Source organism: Pseudophryne corroboree, chromosome 9 (genome assembly GCF_028390025.1).
Source record: "Pseudophryne corroboree isolate aPseCor3 chromosome 9, aPseCor3.hap2, whole genome shotgun sequence".
NCBI classification, from domain to species: domain Eukaryota; kingdom Metazoa; phylum Chordata; class Amphibia; order Anura; family Myobatrachidae; genus Pseudophryne; species Pseudophryne corroboree.
In genome coordinates this window covers 285030553-285055258 of record NC_086452.1, presented here as the reverse complement: position 1 = coordinate 285055258, position 24706 = coordinate 285030553, and the positions used below count along the sequence as shown (strand labels likewise).

General features: G+C 45.3%; 1 protein-coding gene across 11 annotated transcripts in view; it reads left to right on the top strand.

Moving 5' to 3' along the window:
- The window catches only part of RBFOX2 (RNA binding fox-1 homolog 2), a 1097056-nt gene that overhangs the window by 895275 nt on the left and 177075 nt on the right, over window positions 1–24706 (top strand). For 7 of the 11 annotated variants that reach the window (XM_063940332.1, XM_063940334.1, XM_063940327.1 and 4 more), the window contains one exon: window positions 20008–20050. The exons of 1 other annotated variant lie outside the window; for it this stretch is intronic. In XM_063940332.1, the coding sequence (XP_063796402.1) occupies window positions 20008–20050 (43 nt within the window). Of the gene's footprint in view, window positions 1–18543; window positions 18584–20007; window positions 20051–24706 lie in introns of all 11 variants that reach the window. 3 more of the 11 variants (XM_063940329.1, XM_063940336.1, XM_063940328.1) reach the window with 1 other exon arrangement.

The window sequence follows — 24706 nt, the reverse complement described above, 5'->3', positions numbered from 1 at the left end:
GACCAACACCGGAATGTTTCCCTTAAAATACCCTACAGCTGGATACCAAATATCACCTTATAACCTTAGTCTGTCCCCTCTTATCCTGTAAAGGTGAATCCCTTTGTTCTGCAACCATTTAACAGCTATAACTTTCTGATGTGGTGCAAGGAGACTATGTGTACATTGTGCACTATTTGGATTAAATATGTAATGTGTTCTGATGGCCCTCCATGCGTACACAAACTCTGCCGTAAATACCCATACCACGCGCGGATGCGCAGGTCACGCGGGAGCGACCATACGCAAATTGCGGATATGTGCACTCAGGGCAGAACAAGTGCACGCGCAGTGGGCATGTGTGTGCAGTTTATACATGCTGTGTGTTCTGCAATATTTTTCGACTTTGACAACGCTTTCATATAATGTCGGCTACTGGGGGCGATGTATCTGACGCTGATTCCGATATGCGCGGTTATGATGTCCCAGATGAATTTGAGGATAACATGGCTGCGGAGAGTTCAGGTTTTGGGGGTTCTGTACCCCCCGGTTAGTTAATAACAAAGGGTGCACATCAGGGCCCGCCTTGTGCTGCCTTTTCTAATTTACTGACTACGCTGGTAACTAGACTCGCGCACCCTATGGAACCTTTTGTGCCTTATCAGCATTATATGGTCCCTTCAGATAATCCGCCATGGACAGATGCTATGTCCACTCAGTTACAACAATTGAATAACTCTTTGGATAAACGTATTCCTGACCCTCGCCCGCCTAAGACTAAACCTAAGAAGTCCTCTAAGCGGACTGTTACTTCCTCTCAATCCACGCATGTTCCGGATACCTCTTTCGATGAAGATGGCGTGTATAATGATCCCTACAGACTCTGATCATGACATTTCTGATGGGGAATCTGTTTCACAGGTGGATGTTCCTGCTCTATTAGAGGCTATCAGGCTCATTCTTCAGATTGATGATGATCCTGAGCCTGCTACTACATCTAAGAAACCGGACCGGTTCAAACGTCAGAAGGTTACTAAATTGGTTTTACCTCATTCAACCACTTGGTTGACATACGTCAGGAATCAGGAAAGAAATTCACCCCGCACAAGAAGATGCTAGCCCGCTATCCCCTTGCAGCAGAATTGAGTAAAAATTGTGAAACGCCACTGCCGGTGGATTCGCAAATCGCTCGACTGGTGCTGTCTGCTCTGCCTGTCACTACCGTCACTTCTCTCAAGGAGCCGACGGGTAAGCATGTGGAGGGCTGCTTAAAAGCTATGTATACCCTCGCAGAGGCTGCGCATAGGCCCACCATTGCGGCTACTTGGGCCGCAGAAGCTATTGAGGCGTGGGCTCAGGAAATAGAGGCTGAGTTTCCGTCCAATTTTTCTGAACATGCCAGACAATGTCTCTTATATTGTCACGGCATCTCATTACATTAAAGAAGCAGCTTCAGATGCAGGTGTTCTTGCGGCCAAGGCTGCTACGACATCCATTTCGGCTAGCCGTATTCTCTGGTTGCGGTCCTGGTTGGTGGACTTGGACTCTAAGAAAACCCTGGAGGTGCTCCCATTTAAATGAAACATCCTCTTTGGTTAGGATCTCAACAAGATTGTCGCTGACTTGGCGTCTGCTAAGACTGCATGCCTACCTAGTACTACTTCTTCGGCCCCGAAGGCTAAGAGGTACTATCTTTCGTTCCTTTCGCCCTCCGGGAAAAGCAAAGGGTCAGGCGTACCCGAAACAGTCTCGCACTTACAAAACCACCAAGCTCAAGGCTAAACGTCAGCTGGCTTCCAAATCTGACAAGCCTGCCAAGGTGGGAAGCCGACTTTTACAGTTCACCCAGGTATGGTTGAATACCACTTCAGATCATTGGGTGCGGGAAGTCGTCACTCACAGATACGCTATATCCTTCAAGACATGTCCCCCTCCTAGCTGTTGCCTGACTGACATACTTTCGGATCAGGTAAAGGCAACAACTCTCCGTTTAGTGGTACAATCCCTCCTGGACACCGGAGTGGTAGTACCGGTGCCTCTGGCTCAGAGGGGCAGGGGGTACTATTCAAAGCTGTTCCTAGTCCCCAAACCGGATGGTTCCTCCCGGCCCATTATCAACCTCAAATCTTTGAACAAGTTTGTGAGGGTCTCCAAGTTTTGTATGGAGACCCTTCGCTCTATTGTCCTGGCTTTGGAACCAGGGGACTATATGGTATCCCTGGATATACAGTATGCTTACCTGCATATCCCTATTGCCATGTCACATCAGCAAATACCTGCTGTTTGCTATTGACCATCTCCATTACCAATTCCGGGCCTTACTGTTTGGTCTGACCACGGATCCGCGAATTTTCACCAAGATCATGGCAGTTTTGACGGATTCACTCCGCCGTCGGGGCATCGGATCCTGCCGTATGTAGACGATCTGCTAATCCTGGCCAATACCCCAGAAGTTCTCCTCCGTCATTTGGATCTGACAGTCCCGTTTCTGCAAGCCCACGGGTCTCATCAACTGGAAGAAATCATCCCTGTTCCCTGCCCAGAGCATGGTGCACCTGGGAGCATTGTTGGACACACACAGCCAGAGGTTGTTTTTGTCCCTGGAGAAAGTCCTGAAGCTTCGGGACAAGATACGTTGCTTCCTCTCTCGTCCGTGTGTGCCGATATACTCGGCGATTCAAGTACTAGGCCTCATGGTGTCTGCTTTCGACATGGTGGAGTATGCTCAATTTATTTCCCGCCCTCTGCAGAAACTGATTCTTGCCAAGTGGGAGGGCCTGCCTCACCGGATCAGGTCTCAAATGATCTCCTTGTCTCCGTAGGTCCGTCTGTCACTGACCTGGTGGCTGCAGGACCATCGATTGAGCAGGGGTCGTCCCTTCTGGATATCCAACTGGGTCCTTCTGATGATTGATGCCAGTCTGAGGGGTTGGGGCGTGGTGTTGGAGCAACATCTCTTCTGGGTCGGTGGACTAGGGAAGGAGTATCTCCTCCCGAAAAACATTCTGGAATTGTGGGCAGTGTTCAATGCTCTGAAACAAGCCGGCATCTGGTACTGAACAGGCCTGTCTGACAACGCCACCACGGTGGCGTACATAAATCATCAAGGCGGCACTTGAAGCCGCATGGTAATGTTGGGAGTGTCAAAGATTCTTCAATGGGCGGAACGCCATCTGCCAGCCATATCGGCAGTGTTCATTCCGGGGATCCTCAACTGGGAAGTGGACTTCTCCAGTCATCAGGATGTACACGCTGGAGAGTGGAGCCTTCATCCAGAAGTATTTCAACTCCTAGTGGACAAGTGGGGCCTACCAGATGTAGACCTGATGACGTCTCGACACAATCACAAGGTTCCGGTCTTCAGAGCAAGAACAAGGGATCCTCAAGCAGCGTTCGTGGAAGCACTGGCAATTCCATGTAACTTTTGGCTGCCTACGTGTTCTCTTCGGTGTCGCTCCTGCCCAGAGTGGTGAGGAAGTTCAAGCAAGAAGGATGAATCCTTCTGCTAATAACTCCAGCGTGGCCCAGACGGCATTGGTTCTCAGACCTACAGGGTCTCTCGTTAGAGTGTCCTCTTCTGCTTCCGCAACGACCTGACCTCCTCGTTCAGGGCCCTTGTGTATACCAGGATTTGGCCCGACTGGCTTTGACGGCATGGCTCCTAAAGTTTCCGTACTGAGGGCCAAAGGATATTCTAAGGCGGTCATTCAAACTATGTTGAAGGCCCGTAAGCCGGCTTCTGCTCGGATTTACCATAGGGTCTGGAATTCTTACTTTGCTTGGTGCGCATTTAGCAATCATGACGTTTACAAGTTTTAGTATGGCCAAACTTTTGGCCTTCCTACAACAGGGCCTGGACTTGAGCCTTTGGCTGGCCTACCTCAAGGTTCATATTTTCCGCCCTGTCGGTATGGTTTCAGAGAAAAATTGTGACTGTCTGATGTTCATACCTTCACTCAGGGTGTTTGGCGGATTCAACCTCCCTATGTCCCACCTGTGGCTCCTTGGGATTTGTCGGTGGTTCTGGAGGCTTTGCAAGAGTCTCCGTTTTGAACCTCTTGAATCTGCGGACCTTAAGGGGCTTTCCCTCAAGTTCTTGTTTCTGCTGGCTATTGCCTCTGCTAGACAGGGATCAGATTTGGGTGCCTTGTCTTGTAGGCCCCCCTATCTGATTTTTCACCGTGACCGGGTGGTTCTTCGAACGCGCCCTGGTTATCTACCTAAAGTGGTGTCTTCTTTCCACCTTAACCAGGAGATTGTGGTTCCGGACTTTGTCTCTCCGGATTTATCCTTCAAAGAGTGGTCTTTGGATTGCTACGGCACTCTCCGTATCGATGTGAAGAGGACAGCCTCCGTTAGGAAGTCTGATTCTCTCGATGTACTGTTTGGTTTTCACAAACGTGGCTGGCCTGCTATGCTAACAAGCAGACCTTGGCCAGATGGATTAGAATGGTGATTGTACATGCTTATGTACAGGCTGGCCTTCCAGCTCCTACCATCAAAGCCCATTCTACTCTGTCTGTTGGACCTTCTTGGGTGGCCCGCCGTGGTGCGACCCTTGAACAATTGTGCAAGGCGGCTACGTGGTCCTCAGTGAACACGTTCATAAGGTTCTATGCCTTCGATACTTCTGCCTCCCAGGATGCTTCCTTTGGACGCCGGGTTCTTGTGCCCGCTACAGTGCGTTCACTCCCATAAGGAACTGCTTTAGGACATCCCCAATGTTATTACCTGTGGAATACCAGTGTACCCCGCTGCAGAAAGGAGATTTATGGTAAGAACTTACTTTTGATAAATCTCTTTCTGTGAGGTACACTGGATTCCACAGGGCGCCCACCCTGACACACTTAGCTTCTTTGGGTTTGTATGGCATTAGCCACTGACACCTTCTCCTGTCGTGAGAATGTGGTGTACGTGGCTACTAACTGCTGTCGTCTCTTTTGCCTGCTACTGCTTTGGACTGGTTAACGAAACTGAGCTCCTGTGCACGGAGGCGGGGTTATAGAGGAGGCGGCGCTGAGCATCTTGGGAACAGTCAAAGCTTTTAGCCTGTTGGTGCCTCGGATCAAGATCCTACTCTACACCCCCCAATGTTATTCCCTGTGGAATCCAGTGTACCGCGCAGAAAGATTTAACAAGGGTAAGTTCTTACCATAAATCTCCTTTTTTCATTTAATTTTGGACATCATCGCAATATATCTTGGGCATATGTGAATATTAAAAATAGTGTTCTCTGTTTGTAAACAATGAACCAGAAAATATATTGTGTTTTTACTCATTTAGTGTAGTTGAGCTTTACATTTTGTAATATTACACATCTGGTTCACAACATATTGTACCTGGTACAGTGTAAATTTAGTGGGGAAAAAAATGATAGTACATAAGTTACATAATTGCCTGAGTATGTGGCTGCAGCACCTAATTTTGCAAATGCCAATTGAAGTCAGGATGTAAGTTGTTTTGTCTAAATTTTTTTGTTTTTGTTTTTTTAAGATCCGTAAATTTTAGTAACCAGTGTACCTCCTTCCCCCAATAAATTTACATTTGGAGTTAATACAAGTTTTTTTCTTTCTGATGTCAGTCTCGCTTTAACTGGCTTGATAAATGAATAATGCAAATTTGGCAGACTGTTTTGAGCCGCTCTAATTAATTTTTGGGTACAATGATTTAAAAGTAAACATGGTCCACCATAAAAAAAAATAATACAATGACAAATGTATATTTAAAGCATTCATACATCAGCAGTTAATAAATATGGCCAACTATAAATGCCCGTGGGCCACTTTAAAGCAAGAAGCTTGAACTCCATTCACCCTCACATCTAAGTTCATGTACCTTTCTTCATTTAAATGCTCCATCAAAGTCTATATTATGTTATTTTTTTACGAAGTGTGATGAACTGTTATTTAATACAAATTACATGCTCCTGTCTTACACAACTACACAGCTATTTGTCACCATGTCATGTTTTGTATGGTTCAAAATGCATGAATCACTCCCTGTGCCCTAACATTCTGTTTGGGGAGACTTCACTAAAATTCCAGGACAATCCTGCTCTTGGGTTTTTGGGCCTGATTTTGAGTCAGACTTAGCCACATTCGTGTAATTGTCTATTGGGTCTAGTATGATTTACCGGCGACGAGGATTCCGGCTGTCAGTATACCGACAGTGGCATCTTGGCCACCGGTATGCGACAGCGGGCGAGCGCAAAGAATCCCCTTGCGGGCTCGCTACGCTCGCCACAGGTTCTATTCCCACTTTATGGGTGTCGTTGACACCCACAAGTGGGAATAGCCCTGTTGCGCCGGTATTCCAGCTGCCGGCATTGCCAACTGTCGATTCTGGCATCAGTATCCTGAACGCTGGGATCCCGACAGCTGGCAAATTAAATTATACCCGTCTATTAACAGTTGCATATCTGACTTTATGCAATGTCGTTACAAAGCCCTTTTCAGGTGTTCATCCATGTATTCAACTGTGCATAGACATAAATGCCCACTGTCAACGTCCATAGGCTGTGAAATACCAATTGGTGTCTGTAGGCACACCCGTGACAGTCGCATAAGGCGGACCATCTCCATGCGTATGCGAACACCCCCTTCTCTGTGTATTACGTCCTTATTACGTTAAGGTATTTAAGCGATTCTACACCAAGCTTACCACCCTTTTTTGTACCTCTTTTATTGTGCTTTTGGGAGCTATCATGCTAAGATAAGGGGAGTCTTCCTCAGACTGTTTACAGTAGTTGAGAGCACACAATTATGTATAATTTCATTGCATGCTGTAGCCTTAATACTTTCTTTTACTGAACAAAAAGGCTCAGGCCAAACTGTGAAACAGCATGAAATCATTATTTCTCTTACGTCCTAGAGGATGCTGGGGTTCCATTTAGTACCATGGGTTATAGACTGGTCCCTTGGTAGCCATGGGCACGTTAAGAGTTTAACAGTGTGGGCTGGCTCCTCCCTCTATGCCCCTCCTACCAGACTCTGTTTAGAAAATGTGCCCAGTGGAGCCGGTCACAGCTAGGGGAGCTCCTAGGAGTTTTTCTAGTTTTAATGTTTTTTGAAAGAGTTAAGTACAGGGAGGCTGCTGGCAATAGCCTCCCTGCTTCGTTGGACTTAGGGAGGGGGGGGGGGGGGGGAGTAGGATCCAACCCTAGAGGTTAATGGCTCCTATCTCCGCTGACAGGACACTGAGCTCCTGAGGGGGGGGGGTGATCGCAAGCCCACGAGGCGACCGCTCACTCCTGCAGCACGGCCGCCACCCCCTAACAGAGCCAGAAGATGGAGTGGCAAGTATGACGCCGGCGTCCCGGTAAGTGAGTCACTGGCGGGAATGGCGGCACAAGGGGTGGGAGCGCAGCTCTGACAGGCTGCGCTCTGGAGGGCTCAGAGGCACACTGTGTATGGCGCTGTGAGGGGTGTCCTGAGCCAGCGCAAGCACCCTACACTGGTCACAGAAGGCTACCAGGGACTTATCCATCTGTTAGCTGCAAATTACCTCGGGCCAGTATAATACAATAAGTGCGGGAAGACGTGCCATTACAATGGGCGGGGCTTCTCCTCAGCGCAGGATCCAGCACTCACAGGCGCAATTTTGACCCTGCAGACACACGCTGACAGGGAGCACTGTCCTCCACATATATACACTGCGGGAACAAGGTGTTATAAACAAGGGGGAGAGTGCATTATATACTGGCTAACCTGTTAAGGTTAAGCTAGTCAGCTGTTTTTTTTTTTTAATCATAATAAAAGCCTATAAGGGTGCGCTGTGGCTGGCTTCTTGTACTCTGTGACTCTCTGAAGATGTTCTAAGGGGAAACGGTGTTGACATTTTCCGGTGTGTGTGCATGTAACCCACTGTACCATATTTAAGTGACCTTGTCCTGTACTGCAGAATGTCTATCTTCTCCTGGGGAGTCTATACCATGGCCAAAACTGTACAAACTCTCAGGCTTCAGTGGTAGATCCCCCTGGGGTGGCCTCCATGGGGTGTACTTTAAAGTATATGTCTTCAAATATATTCCATACTGGGTAGAAGCCGCAGTTTTGAGATGTCTGGGGATTAACATCCCACAGCTGTGCCTCTCACCCCAATTACGTACCCTAACAAGCGTACACTGGCCCATATACTGCATGACATATGAAGGGGTAACATATGTTTGAGGCTATTAGGGATGAGGTGTGTGTGTGTGTGTGTGTGTGTGTGTGTGTGTGTGTGTGTGTGTGTGTGTGTGTGCATATATATATATATATATATATAATGCATGCCTTCCCACTGTTTAGGACGTTGAACTCTTTATTTGGGAACACCTGAGTACACCCAGAGATATTATCCACATCCCTAACGAGTGTCTAAATTGTCAAAAAAGGTTGTGTTACCTGTCCCTGGTACAACCTCCATAAAAGCTGATCGCAGATTGAGACTAATCTCTAATATTGTACGCTGCTGCAGGTGTGACTCGGAGACACACTATTGCATAGATCTCTGGGGATATTGTAACGTGGGTCAGGCTCCTTTCTTAATGATTTAGATTCTATGTGTAGGAGTGACATGTACTTGTTTCTATGTCATATACCGGATTCAACTGGCTTCACGGCTGGAAGCCATGAAGGAGATTGGCCTGCTTAATGCAGGGACCACTGCTCTGGCAGTTTTGACACACAGGGGACTGTGGCTATACCAATAGATTGCGGATACAGAATCTAAGTGAGGTATGGTGAATAAGCCCTTCATGGGTGAGGACCTACCTGTTGGGATGCTCGGGATACGGGAATATCTGAGCCAACTGCAGGTAAGTGGACAAATCTTCCTTCCGCAGCTGCGCAGTCAAGGAAATTAGATCCTACTATACTGCAATCTCTTCAAACCGCAATGTTTACACATAGGGTTCCTCCACTTCTATAGAGGACGGTGGGGGATTTCCAGAAAACCTGCACCGCCAGGTTCCTAGGAACTGTTTCGGTTCCGGTATTCTCAAAACCTTCGTTTTGACAATGGACCTCACTGCTTGGGGTTCTATCAGGTGGGAGAGAGACTAAAAAGATTTCAGTAAAACATCTAGGCGATATCCTGCTTAGTCCCCTGGGAAACGTTAGGCTGCCCAGGGGTGCAGACTGGAGTTTCTAGTACTCCCGCCTCACAGATTCCTCAAATCAGGTTTACTATTTCTCAGGCTGAAAGTACAATACTGCTGGAAGCTATTCTACAATTTGTCAAACAAATGTCATTATTCTAGTTCAACCTCTTTTACGTAACTTGGGTTACTATTTAAACCTAAGGTCATTGAACATCTACTGGTGGGTGTTCAATTCAGGATGGAGTCTGAGAGCGGTGATCTCTGGTCGAGATATAGGGGAATTCCTGGTATCCCGGGATATCAGGGGTGCGTACCTTCACTTTCCAATCTGGCCGCCTCTCTAGACCTATCTACAACTATATCAGTTCCAAACACTGCACTTGGCTTCTACGTAACACTGGGGAGGGGGTGTTTATCGTGGCAGCAATTGTGCTCCTACTCCACGGACCAGCAGTGGACATAATTCCATATCTGGACGACCTTAACATCCTCCAGGGAGATGTTGTTACAGAGTGTTGCTCTCTAAAATCAACTGTTCCGGGATTTTGGGTGGATCCTGAAGATTCCAATTTCACATTTGGAACCGACAAGGAGGCGTTCCTTCCTGGAGATGATTCTCGACATGGAAGTGCAGAGGGTGTTTCTACCGGTGGAGAAAGCGTTTGTGATCCAATCAATGTTCCGGGAGGTCCTGAATCCAGCCTGGGTATCGGTTCATCAGTGCATTCCCCTTATGGGGAAGATGGTTGCCTCCTACGAGGCCCGACAGTACGGAAGGTTCCTTGCATGGTCTTTCCAACTGGATCGCCTAGACAAATGGTAGGGATCTCATCTTCACATGCACCAGCAAATACGCCTGTTGTCAAAAGCCGGAATTTCATTCCTCTGGTGGCTGCAAACTTCTCACCTTCTCGACGGAGGTTGGGGAGCCTTCACCCAAGAGGAAAACTTCTAAGGAAAGTGGTTAAGTCTGTAATCCATCCTTCCAATAAACATTCTGGAGCTAAGGGCCAGGTTCAACGGCCTTCTACTAGCGGCACATCTTATTCAAGATCAGGCCATTCAGGTTCAGTCGGACAATTTAACAGCGGTGTCCTACATAAACCGACAGGGTGAAACGAAGAATGGAGCTGTAATGTCAGAGGTGACAAGAATCCTCTGGGCAGAAAATCACACGGTGGCGCTGTCGGCAATCTTCATTCTTGGAGTGGACAACTGGGAAGCGGACTTCCTCAGCAGACACTATCTCCTTACAGGAGAATGGGGTCTCCATCCGGAGGTATTCGTAGAGGTCACAAGCCGATAGGGTGTACCTCAGATTGGCATGATGGCCTCTCGCCTCAACAAGAAGCTTCAGAAGTACTGTTCCAGGTTGAGAGACCCACATGCAGTGGCGGTGGACGCCCTGGTAACTCCGTGGGTGTTCCAGTCAGTGTATGTGGTCCCTCCATTTCCACTCATCCCAAGGATTCTCAAACTCCTAAAACAAGAGCTCAGGCATTCCTCATTGTTTTCCGGACTGGCCAAGAAGGGCTTGGTACGCGGATCTTCTGGACTTACTTCTGAGGGATCCGAGGCCTCTTCCTCTTCGCGAGGACCTTCTGCAACAGGGGCCGTTAACCTATCAAGACTTCCCGCGGCTACGTTTGCCGGCATGGAGGTTGAATGCTTCATTTTAGCTCGGAAGGGCATTCCGAAAATGGTCATTCCTACTCTGCTCCAGGCTAGGAAGGGAGTGACGTCTAGGCATTGCCATCGGATTTGGAAAATGTGGTTGTCTTGGTGTGAATCCAAAGAAGTTTCTTACGGTGGAGTTTCAAATAGGACGGTTTCTCCTCTTTCTACAAACAGGTGTGGATGTGGGCCTACGCTTGGGCTCCATGAAAGTCCAGTTTTGGCCTTGTCCATTTTCTTCCAGAAACAATTGGCTGCTCTCTCTGAGGTTTAGACTTTATTGATTGGGGTTCTGCACATCCAACCACCTTTTGTGGCTCCTACGGCACCATGGGATCTTAATGTGGTGCTGCAGTTCCTGTAATTGGATTTGTTTGAGCTTTTACAGGAGGTAGAGGTCAAGTTTCTTACTTGGAAGGCGGTCACACTATTGGCATTGGCATCTGCTAAGTGTGTGTCAGATTTGGTGGCATTGTCCTACAAGAGCCCCTACTTGATTTTCCATGAAGATAGGGCTTCCAAAGGTTGTGTCAACTTTTCATATCAAGCAACCTATTGTGGTGCCAGTGGCTACTGTCTCCTCAACTACTTCCAAGTCCTTGGATGTGAGGGCTTATGAAGATTTCTGTGAAGAGAAATTCTCGTCACAGGAAGTCGGACGCTCTGTTTGTCCTTTATGATCCCAACAAGGTTGGGTGTCTTGCTTCTAAGCAGATGATTTCTCGCTTGATCAGGTTTACTATCCAGCATGCTTATTCTACGGCAGGTTTGCCGTGTCCAAATTCTGTTGAGGCCCACTCTACTCGTAAAGTGGGTTCTTCCTGGGCGGCTGCCCGTGGTGTCCAGGCTTGGCAGCTTTGCTGGGCAGCTACTTGGTCAGGGTCGAACACGTTGGCTAAGTTCTACAAGTTCGATACATTGGCCTCTGAGGACCTTTTAAGTTTGGTCAATCTGTTCTGCAGGAGCCTCAGCGCTCCCCTCCCGTACTGGGAGCTTTGTTACATCCCCATGGTACTAAATGGAACCCTCTAGGATATAAGAGAAAATAAGATTTTAATTACCTACCGGTAAATCCTTTTCTCGTAGTCCGTAGAGGATGCTGGGCGCCCGCCCAGTGCTTCGTTTTCCTGCACTGTTACTTTAAGTATTGGTTCAGCTGTTGCTGCTCCTCTTTCCTGCTGATTTAGCATGGTTTCTTCATGTTCCTGCTGGTTAGCATGGTTGCTTCATGTTGCATGCGGCTTTGCATGGTTTCTTCATGTTGCGTGCGGCTTTGCATGGTTTCTTCATGTTGCATGCCGGTTGGCATGGTTTCTAAATGTTTCATGCTGGTTCGCTTGATTTCTTCAAGTTGCATGCTGGTTTGCATGGTTTCTCCATGTTGGTCAGCATGGTTTTTCATTTCGGTGTGAGCTGGTGTGAATCTCCCCACTATGTGTATCTCCTTCTCTCGAAGTATGTCCGTCTCCTCAGGCACAGTTTCTAGACGGAGTCTGGTAGGAGGGGCATAGAGGGAGGAGCCAGCCCACACTATTAAACTCTTAAAGTGCCCATGGCTCCAAGTGGACCTGCTGTCTATACCACATGGTACTAATTTGGACCCCAGCATCCTCTACGGACTACGAGAAAAGGATTTCCCGGTAGGTAATTCAAATCCTATTTTTTTTTTTTTTTTTTCATATAGAACCAAGAAAAGTTCAAGATGCTTTTAACGAGTTCACCTGATTGACTTGATCAGTCCTGTGGCATTCAAACTTCTACCTGTTAAATTGAGAACAGATTATCTGATACAAATACACATCATATCACATTCACCAAGCCTGCATTCTTGGAACCTGGCAGAAATGATCCATTTGCTCAGGGGTATAGCCAAAACTTTGTAGGCCCAATAGCAACATTTCGAAGGGGCCCCCGTCCCAGTGCTTTGAGAGAGGCACTTCTCTGCAGCAGTTGTTCATGTTATGCCCTATAATAGTGCCCTATTTCCTGGGCTGGATTAAGCCTTGGAGGGGCCCGGGGCACTTTAGACAAGGGGCACCAGTGGAAGGGGGTGCTGTGTATAAGATTGTGCATACCTTCCAACATGACACATTCCAGGAGGAACAACATGCTCTTTACATGGGCTTCCCTCTTAATATATTATTGTAGTCACCTGTGTTAAACTATTTAATTGATAAAGGTGTTTCAACACACGTGATTGCAATCATAACTTAAGAGGGAAGTCCAGGTAGAGCGCATTTTGTCCCTACTGGAATGGGTCATGGTGGGAGGTATGGATTGTGTATATTAAATTTAGCCCAATGGTGTATATTAGATTTAAAGTAATAGTTTAATAATGCCTGGGTACTGTTTATGGTATCCGTTCACATGGTCAACCATGTTATGGTCGACAGTCATTAGGTCGACCACTATTGGTCGACGTTGACATGGACACATGGTCGACACATGAAAATGGCCAACACATGAAAGGTCGACACATGAAAAGGTCGACAAGAGTTTTTTTACTTTTTTTTCTTTTGGGGAACTTTTCCATACTTTACGATCCACGTGGACTACGATTGGAACGGTAATCTGTGCCGAGCGAAGCGGTAGCGGAGCGAAGGCACCATGCCCGAAGCATGGCGAGCGAAGCGGTGCACTAATTGGGGTTCACAGTCACTTTACGCAAAAAACGACACCAAAAAAAGTAAAAAAAAAAACTATTGTCGACCTTTTCATGTCGACCTTTTTCATGGGTCGACCATGTGTCCATGTCGACCATGTCAATGTCGACCAATAGTGGTCGACCTAATGACTGTCGACCATAACATGGTCGACCATTCATACCGGAACCACTGTTTATAGCTCCACCTAATTGAAAGACAAGTATTTTATAATATGTTCTTGTAGTGGAACAAAGACAACTTAAACAACCTTAAAATACACATAGAAAAGTAAACTCTATAAATTATCTTGTCATATACAAAAATAGCAGCAGCCTCTGCACTACTTACACACTGGGACAGGACTCAGGAGTATTTAGTCTCTCTCTCGACCCTCATTAGATAACAAGTTACATGGGGTTCCCACCCAGGTATGGTGAGAGCTGTAAGTGACACAGGGATCCCACCCTGTTTCACTAACAGCTCTCTCCACCCTCCCATCTCTCTGGCTGGGAAGCTCAGTCGATAGTTCATGAAATCTGATACTCCTGTGTCTCTGCCTGCACTGCATTCTGTCCTGCTCGCATGGCTGTCTGTTTCTGCTGCTGCATAAGAGTGAAAGCTAGTGATGTCTGTGCTCTGGCTGTGGGGCCCCCTGACAGAGGGGGGGCCCGTGGTACAGTATGCCCTGCATCCCCCCCTTAATCTGGCTATGCCTAGTTCATTTTCTGAACCATAGTAGAGCCTTATTTAATATTTTATGCCTCATAGTAGTGCCCTAGTTTATTTTATGAATCGCAGTAGTGCTTCAGTTCACCCTATGTTATACTGTATTTCAGAGCTGCCAGTACACATTATGTCGCACAGTACCCCCAATTCACATTATGATATATAGTGCTCCCTGTTCATATTGTGCCTCATTACAGTGCCCCGGTTCATATTATGTAACATTAAAATGCCCTCCAGTTCATTTTATACCACACTACAATGAGCAGGTCCAGGGGCATACTTAGATATACTGCAGGCCCCAAGGAAAAAGTTTGAAAGGACCCCTACGTACCACCCAATGGCGAAATTTTTTTATAACACGTGTAACTTTGACAGGGAAGGTGGACCCCTCTCAGCTCTGGGACTCAGCAGCAACACTGCCTGCACCTACGGTATCTACGCCCTTTCATTTGCTTATTTCATTTGCTTTATCCTGGTCTTTTCATCATCATGAAAATGCAGGATATAGATTTCAACTGGACAGGTTATGATTTTCATCCAGTGTTTGAATTCCTTAGCACAATGCATCTATGCCTTCTTGTTCTTGGCTGGCATTCTTGTTAGTTGGCTGGGTTTCCATTGCCAAGTATAATTTTTTTGACGACTACTACAACAAGTTTGGCGTAATATGCCATACTTTCTCTGTCACCACTTTTGTACTTGGCTGTTAGGATATGGTCTGTGAACAATTTGTTATTCTTTACAAGTCATGGTAGCCTGCATCTACACTCTCATCAATGGTCCGCTTCCAACACCATGGGGTATATTCAATTAAGGTCGAAACTGCCGTCTTGTCGAAAAGACTGCAGTTTTCGACTTTTTCAGGTCGGAAGGGGTTCCGACCTATTCAGTCCCCAGCATTTTTATTCGACAAGTCGGGGAATTCGACTTGTCGAATAGTACGTGAATCGGCAGTATAGCTGCCGATTCACGTGCTTCTGAGGGAAACGGGGCCAAATTCGACAGGTTTTGGCCCCGTTTCCGACCATCTCAGTTCAACTTAAAAAAAAAAAAAGTCGAACTGAGATAAGGGACCTGAGAGGGGGGAGAGCCGCGAGCAGACGGGGGACAGCAGCGCTACAGCACAGCGCTGCAGCAGGATATGTCATAACCGCCGCTCACGGCAGCGTCCACCCGGCTCTAGCAAGTGAGGTCCCGCTGGGTGGACGCTGCCTTGAGGTCTGGCGGCTGTGCCACATCCTCCTGCTGCACTGCTGTCCCCCGTCTGCCAGTGGCTCTCCCCCCTCTCCGGTCCCTCATCTCAATTCAGATTTTTTAAAGTTGAATTGAGATGGGCATTGAATAGCCCTTGTCGGATCCATTCCGACAAATGCATGTCGGAATGGATCCGAGCCTGATTGAATATACCCCCATGTGTGTTATTTTGGAGTAGACTATTCTTGATACACTTGTGATTTTGCGTATGCCAAACCTCATCAGTGTTCCCAGTACACTCATATTAGTGGATATGGTGTCCATGAGCAAATCACTTACTTTTCCTCTTTTACCAGACTTTGCACACACAAACCATTGGCACCTCCCTACCTGCTTTAATTAGATCCACTTTTGAAAACATACCTATAAAAAAATGTTTGCTAGGCGCCTGATTCTTACTTAATTTCCTTTTGTCACTAAGTGTTCAGTGATCCTATTTTAAAATAGAATACAACTTTAAATGTTTTCTTTATAAGTCTGTCTTCATGGACAATAAAATAGCTGGTTGACTTCATATGTATTTTTTTTTGTTTTGTTTTTTAAAGAAAAAACAAGCAATAGAAACCCCACCCCAAAAAATCAACAAAAAGTTTATGTATAGTTTCAAAGGGGAAAAAAATATTTTGTATAAAAATAATCTTCTGTTTATTAAAAAGATATGTATATTTCTTTATACTGATTGCTCCAAAATCTTATTAGGCAGCTAGGGTTCATTACATTTACAGTATTAAAGTTCGGAACAGGTGCACATACATGGTACTTGTCCAAGCTGTGAGTGTCTGTTTATGAATCTGATTTGTTCTGAAACTGCAGTTTGTCACATTATTGAATTTTCAGTATCCGGGGTATATCATGAAGCTGTAATGCAGGATATCCCATTTTATGTTAATTAAGGACATGCAAAACACTGCCTTTCTCATCGACCTCTGTGGCAATGGTGATGTAGTCTAAATTACTGTTGAAGCTTGGCCAATGCTTACTTCAGATGGTGTTAGCCATTGTAGCCTATGGGCTACCTTTTCACAAGAGAATAATCTTTGGCTCCCACCTTGTTGGCCAAAACAGTGCATCAGGCTGCACATACTTTTTAGCAAGAAAAGTGGCTGCGCTGTGTGTCAGCAGCTATATAAAATAGAGAGCACAACGTATAAAATGTAAAGAATTTATTCTCTTAATCAATATAGTTATAAAACATGTAGGTTAATAATACACCTATATCTGTCTCAGGTGATATAAAGGTTCAGCCGTGTGAAAAAAATGGCTATCCAATATATTAAATCCTAATTGTGCAATAGGGAGGGAACAGGAGAATTTGTAGATGTAGTTCCAGATAAATGTAAACATATACTACCTCTCCGGCAAGGGCTGGTATATAAACTTGGCCGGGCGTCCCCGGCTAGTGAGTCCTGCGTTGCCCGATGTTCTGCACAGAGGAGAGGAGTATTGCGGTGCCCAGTGCCGAGCACCTCCCAATAGAAAGAGATGTATGATCGTCTCCTGTATTCCTGATCGCCAGCCGGCGATGAAGCAAGCTGCTGAAATGCACAATGTGATTGCACAGCGGAGCGGAAAGGTGGGTAACCCAATGCTGAGTACCTGCCGCCAGGAGGAAATGTGCGGTCGTCTCCTGTTCTCGTGATCGCTGGCCGGCGGTGATAGCAAGCTGCTGTCGGAAAGTCAAAGGCGGTTTCTTGCCGCTGTGCAATCACATTGTGCATTTCAGCAGCTTGCTTCATCGCCGGCTGGCGATCAGGAATACAGGAGACGATCATACATCTCTTTCTATTGGGAGGTGCTCGGCACTGGGCACCGCAATACTCCTCTCCTCTGTGCAGAACATCGGGCAACGCAGGACTCACTAGCCGGGGACGCCCGGCCAAGTTTATACCAGCCCTTGCCGGAGAGGTAGTATATGTTTACATTTATCTGGAACTACATCTACAAATTCTCCTGTTCCCTCCCTATTGCACAATTAGGATTTAATATATTGGATAGCCATTTTTTTCACACGGCTGAACCTTTATATCACCTGAGACAGATATAGGTGTATTATTAACCTACATGTTTTATAACTATATTGATTAAGAGAATAAATTCTTTACATTTTATACGTTGTGCTCTCTATTTTATATAGCTCCTGACACACAGCGCAGCCACTTTTCTTGCTCTATAGTCTTCCAATCCATCTCACATAGTGGTGTGGCAAGCGCAGTGTCTCAGGAGCCTGTTGTACCTTAATCTGTTGGTTTTATTTAAATGATTGATTTGTTTGAGGCGCTGAACAAGTAGTTTCTTTTGTTGTTCTGCACATACTTTTTACTCTTAAGTGGATGTACTCTTCTTGGAGCCAATGTCCCTGCAAGATGATTTTTTATAAATATACCCAACAATCATAGACGTTTTATAATGGATGCAGTGTGTGCGGTGCACACGGGCCACTGGTCCATGGCGCCAACACCGCACACACTGTATCCACATATTATACTTACCCCTCCGGCGTTCCCCAGAGGTGGCCCCGCAGTGTGGACACAAATCACTTGGAAAATGGCCAATACAGGGCGCGGGTGCCATGTTCCCGGAGACCTGCACATGCGCTGTAGACTCTGGCGTAATGACAGTCTACTTGCTGCCGAAGAGGAGGAGTCCCGCCATGGAGGCTGCATGTGGGTCCTCTCCTCTCTTAAAACGCCCCTGCAGACAATACATCTATCGGCCCTATCCATAGTAGCGATAACCGATTATTCTTATTGATGTAAAACTGCATTCTATTACAAGTAGACCCCATAGTCTCTTGAGATTTTAACCACATTTATTTGTTTCTTTTCAATGTGTTTGTGTAAGGTTGTGCAGGATTTATGCTTTAAAATAAATTAAATAACATGTACAGCATTTTTTTTTTCTATAATGTATTTACTGGTGTTAAGAATTTTCCTTTTCTGATTATTATTATTTTTTTTGATTCCAGAGCCATTGAATTCTTTACTTTAAGTAGCGTTAATGCAACTTAATAGGTGCTGATTGTGGTTAGGATGGGATTGAAGGGGTTATTCATACATCTCTCTTGCCTGCTTATGATTTATATGGCATGGTGCATGCAGCTGCTGTTAATAACCGGAATGTGTTTTGTTTTTTTTGTTTTATTATCATTTTATTCCCCCCCCCTTTCCTGGTGTGATTCTATAGTGTGCTATATCAGGATGGATTTTATGGCACTGAATTATATGTAAGTATGCAACAAAGAATTTAAAAAAATTTAAATAAAAACAAATTATAGAAAAAACTATTTTGATATCCAATCAGTTCTAATCCTACCCTGCTTCCCCTTTCCTCTTTGCCCGTGCAAGCCAGCCTTAATTCCCATCCATGTCACATCCTTCATTCCATTCTTATTATTTCTCATTACTGTGCCTTTAAAATTATGTATTTTAATGAAATTTTTTATGTCTCATTTTGTTTTGTTTTTTTTCTTCCATTTATTTCCCTTTGTTTGTAACATCGGTGGAGTGTTGTGTCTGGGAATGCAGGCATGCTGTTTTTAAACACTGCTCTGGTCGTTGGAATGGTAGAAATAAAGAACAAAGTGGTGTCATTGTGGTGGCAGTTGGTAGATTTTAGTTTTCTCAGGGGTATTAAATAATGCATGCAATGGTGTTGGTCGCCTCCCCGCTGCTGTCAGATGCTCCAACCTAACTGTACAATAAAAAAAGGGAAAAGAAAACTCTTCATAGGACTGGATTCCTGATTCATCCTACAGGGTCAGACCAGAAATTCTAGTTTGGGTGACAGGAGACTGGGGATAAAAAAAAACCCGACCTAATTTTTTCTTTTTTTTTTATACTTTTTATTTTTGCAGGTCCCTAGTTTTCCAGTCTTTGATTAAATAACTGCGTGTATGTATGTGTATATGTGTGTGTGTGTGTGTGTATATATATATATATATATATATATGTGTGTGTGTGTGTGTATATATATATATATATATATATGTATGTATGTGTGTATATATATATATGTGTGTATATATATATATATATATATATGTATATATGTGTGTGTATATATATATATATATATATATATATATATATATATATATATATATACATACACACACATTTTTTTTTTTTTCCCCTATACTTTTTATTCCCTCACATTTTAAATGGTGGTTTCCCCTCTCCGTCCTACTATTCTGACATTTCCTTTTTACTGCCTGTTGTCTTCTAATTTACCTGCTACTGCTTTCATTTATCTTCCTTGTTCTACTTCTATGTGTGTTCTATTTTACCTCTCCTTTCTCCTTTTGTCTCCTTTTTCTTCTTTGCTTCCACATCCACCCTTTCCCTTTTCTCCCTGTGGTCTTTTGTCTACATGTCCCCTACTGTTGGAGGGTGAATAGGGAAATATGAATGTGTATACACTATATAAAAAGCATGCTTACACCTATAATCTGGTGTACAACAGGCTGGCTTGCCCTTCCCATTAGTTGGGAGTTGAAGGGGGGCATTGAGTGAATGGGAAGAAAGGGGTAGGGGGTTTATCTTTTGTCTAATCACTTTCTCTCCACAGGCTTCTTGTGTTGATCATTTGTATTCTACATTTTGCTCTTTTGCTATCTGGGGTTTCAATATTGTTTTTGTTCTGTTATAGACTAGTCTTACAGGAACCAATCTTAAACCCTAAGCTACCTCAGGTAGGCGCCCTCCCACATAGCCTCTTCCCCTCCCTTTTTGCCAAACAGAGTGCAGATTGCTGTGAGCCAAGATTTAAATTACTAACCCTTACTTAATGCCTTGTTGGAGAAGGGAACAGAGGCCACCATGTGCAAAAAAAAACAAAGATTTAGATTTAGGCTTGAACTACTGTCTGATATATGTTTCTTTTAATAGAAGCTTAAAAAGTAAAACCAATTTTATTCTGCAATCAGTCATGGCATGGTTGCAGTCATTTTAGTGGATAACAGAGAGTGCTAGCTAAATAAACTGTGATCCATTCTTACACAACAAGGAAGAGCAATAACTAGGCATAATACAACATTGTTTGAAAAAATTGAGTGGCATAGGTGACAAGTGGAAAAGCGATGAGAATGCTTTATAAAACCTAGTGGGTATGTGTTAGGATAGTTCTAATCCAGGAATGTGTTTTAAATATTCCTGGATTATGTTCTACTAGGAATTTGTTTTATAAATAGAGAACTGATAACTATTTGTGTATATGGTTATACATTTAAGTTTCCAGACTATCTACTGATTTTAAGTTCTCTATGCTGCAAAAGTGGTTGTTAATATAGATATCTGTTTTGTGTTTGACGCTATCCTTATGTTTTGTCAAAACTCCAAGTGGAGTAATCAAACGCTTTTTTGGTATGATATATTCTTGTATTGAAACAAAGCTGTGTCGTAAGCATATGCCATAGACATAGCTCTCCTTGCGGGTATGGGTCGTTGGGTCGACCGTCATTCGGTCGATCACTAAAGGTCGACATGTACTAGGTCGACAGGTGAAAAGGTCGACATTACTTTTTTGTGTAATTTTCTTCAGTGTCCCCTCGCATGGCTCGCCATGCCTTGGGTAAGGGGCCTTGCTTCGCTTGGCACAGGTTACCGTTCCAATCGTAGTCCACATGGATCGTAAAGTATGGAAAAGTCAAAAAAATGAAGGAAAAAAATGTGAAAAACTCTTGTCAACCTAGCACATGTCGACCTTCAGTGGTCGACCTAATGACCATATCCCCTCCTTGCATGCACTCACCCACCAGTAATAACCTATGCCTTAACTCAAGACACACTCCTATTCAGATTTTCTAGTCTGCTGCATAAATTCTGTGCATAATAGGCAAGTAAGACCTGTCCTGTTCTATACTTTTTATGTGTCTTATAACCGGTGTATCTCAGCTTCAGGTTTGTCCTAGTCACAATTAGTAAACCCAAGCAATATTAGGGTCCACACTGTGCTCACAGTGGGGGTGCTGTACTAACCGTAATTCGTACAGGTGTTTCCTCATACATTTAGCCTCCATATTCCACGCAGCGTGATATGCCTGGCGCGAGTGAGCTTCCACGTCCTGTGCAACTCTGCTAGCATTGGGCAGCTTTTTCTGCCGTAAGTGCATTTTAGTTGTAACGCATTCAGTAGGACGCACCAGAAGATACTGCTGATTAATTTGATATGCAACACTTGTATATTGTGTGTGACTGACTGTATAAGGAGCACAACGGAACTTGTATTGGAAAAAAAGCTGAGGCTGCTACATTGTAGCACTGCATATACATCAGGGTTGAAAAAAAAGTTGTTTTTTAAAAAACAAAACAAAAAAAATCTAGTTTAAACCGTTTTTTTGGGGTTTAAACCAATTTGTTTTGCATTAACATTTTAATGAGAACTTTTTTTTACTCCTGTTTGTTATAATACTGTGAAATATTGCTATGTATTAGAAACTTTGATCAACCATGTTTTAAGGCTTTCTAACATTAACAATCCAAAGTTATTAGGCTTTGATATGATTTATTTGAAATCTTTCAATAAAACCAATTTTAGACTAATATTAAAACATGCAAAAGTACTTTTCAGAGAAACACACAAACACAAAAAAAGGAGTTAAGCATTAGCACTGGATATGTCACTGGCAAGGTGGTTTAAACCAGCCAGCCCTGATATACAGATTCAGAGACTCCGTTGCATACAGATGTGCAAGTGTTGCATATCAAATCAGCAGTCTCCTGGTGCGTCCTAGCCATATCACGTTGCGACTAAGACACATTTTTAGAAAAGGGACTCCCAACACTTAGTCTCATGGGACCTGGAGCACCGAGAGGGGCTGTTTAGTGCGCTGTATGAGGACACATCTGTATTTGAATCCATGTGTTGCAGTTCAGACTTCCGTGTTGGTTACGTTTGTAGGACTGCAATCATCATAAAGTTGCCCAAGCAATATTAGAATTGGCCCTTTGTGTGGGGAAGTACAGTGGTAAGCATTGCTCTCACAGCACTGGTTAGGTACGTGAGGAGTTGGTATTTTGTCCATGTGTCAGCATGGCTTTCCCACCAGAATGAAATTGTTCTGGTATATAAAATCTCCACACATACATGCGCACACACACGAGTCCACTTACATCTAGCCTCCCTGCATATTAAACAGCCCTTCTAGTCATGCCATGTCATGGCGGCGTGACTCAGAATTGAGCGTCTTTACATGCAACTTTCTCTGACGTCCTAGTGGATGCTGGGTACTCCGTAAGGACCATGGGGAATAGACGGGCTCCGCAGGAGACTGGGCACTCTTAAAAGAAAGATTAGGTACTATATCTGGTGTGCACTGGCTCCTCCCTCTATGCCCCTCCTCCAGACCTCAGTTAGAATCTGTGCCCGGCCAGAGCTGGATGCACCTAGTGGGCTCTCCTGAGCTTACTAGAAAAGAAAGTATTTGTTAGGTTTTTTATTTTCAGTGAGATCTGCTGGCAACAGACTCACTGCTACGAGGGACTGAGGGGAGAGAAGCAAACCTACCTGCTTGCAGCTAGCTTGTGCTTCTAAGGCTGCTGGACACCATTAGCTCCAGAGGGATCGAACACAGGGCCCGACCTCGATCGTCCGTTCCCGGAGCCGCGCCGCCGTCCCCCTTGCAGAGCCAGAAGACTGAAGAACCAGGAGAAAATCGGCGGCTGAAGACTCCGGTCTTCAATAAGGTAGCGCACAGCACTGCAGCTGTGCGCCATTGCTCCCACAGCACACCACACGCTCCGGTCACTGGTGGGTGCAGGGCGCTGGGGGGGGGCGCCCTGGGCTGCAATAAGTATACCTTTTGGCAAATATGCACATAATACAGTTATAAACTGTATATGTGCCTAATCCCCTGCCATTAACATTATTAAAAAAGCGGGAGAAGCCCGCCGCGGAGGAAGCGGGGCTATCTCCCTCAGCACACCGGCGCCATTTTCTCTTCACAGCTCCGCTGGAAGGACGCTCCCCAGGCTCTCCCCTGCAGTATACACTACAAGAAGGGTAAAAAAGAGAGGGGGGGCACATAAATTTAGGCGCAAAAGGTGATATAAGCAGCTATTGGGGGAAAATTCACTTTGTGTTAGTGTAAATCCCTCTGTTATATAGCGCTCTGGTGTGTGCTGGCATACTCTCTCTCTGTCTCCCCAAAGGACTTTGTGGGGTCCTGTCCTCAGTCAGAGCATTCCCTGTGTGTGTGCGGTGTGTCGGTACGGCTGTGTCCACATGTTTGATGAGGACGCTTACGTGGAGGCGGAGCAAGAGCCGATAAGTGTGATGTCGCCCCCTGCGGGGCCGACACCAGAGTGGATGGATATGTGGAAGGTATTAACCGACCGTGTCAACTCCTTGCATAAAAGGTTCGATGACGTAACCGCTTTGGGACAGCCGGCATCTCAGCCCGCGCCTGCCCAGGAGTCTCAGAGGCCATCAGGGGCTCAAAAACGCCCGCTACCTCAGATGGCAGACACAGATGTCGACACGGAGTCTGACTCCAGTGTAGACGAGGATGACACAAATGTACAGTCCACAAGGGCCATCCGATGCACGATTACGGCAATGAAAAATGTGTTGCACATTTCTGACATTAACCCGGTTACCACTAAAAAGGGTATTATGTTTGGGGAGAAAAAGCAGCCAGTGACTTTTCCCCCATCTGATGAGTTAAATGAATTGTGTGAAGAAGCGTGGTGTTCCCCAGATAAGAAATTAGTGATTTCTAAGAGGTTACTAATGGCGTACCCTTTCCCGCCAACGGACAGGTTACGTTGGGAAACATCCCCTAGGGTGGACAAGGCGCTCACACGCTTATCAAAAAAGGTGGCACTGCCGTCTCAGGATACGGCCGCCTTAAAGGAGCCTGCAGATAGAAAGCAGGAGGCTATCCTGATGTCTGTGTATACACACTCGGGTACTATACTGAGACCTGCAATTGCTTCAATATGGATGTGTAGTGCTGCTTGGTCTGATACCCTGTCAGATAACATTGATTCCCTTGACAGGGATACTATTTTGCTAACCATAGAGCATATTAAAGACGTCGTCTTATATATGAGGGATGCACAGAGGGACATTTGCCGGGTGGCATCTAGAATTAATGCAATGTCCATTTCTGCCAGGAGAGTATTATGGACTCGGCAGTGGACAGGTGATGCTGATTCTAAAAGGCACATGGAGGTTTTGCCTTATAAGGGTGAGGAATTGTTTGGGGACGGTCTCTCGGACCTCGTATCCACAGCAACAGCTGGGAAGTCGACTTTTTTACCTCAGGTTCCCTCACAGCCTAAGAAAGCACCGTATTATCAAGTACAGTCCTTCGGCCTCAGAAAGGCAAGCGGGTCAGAGGCGCGTC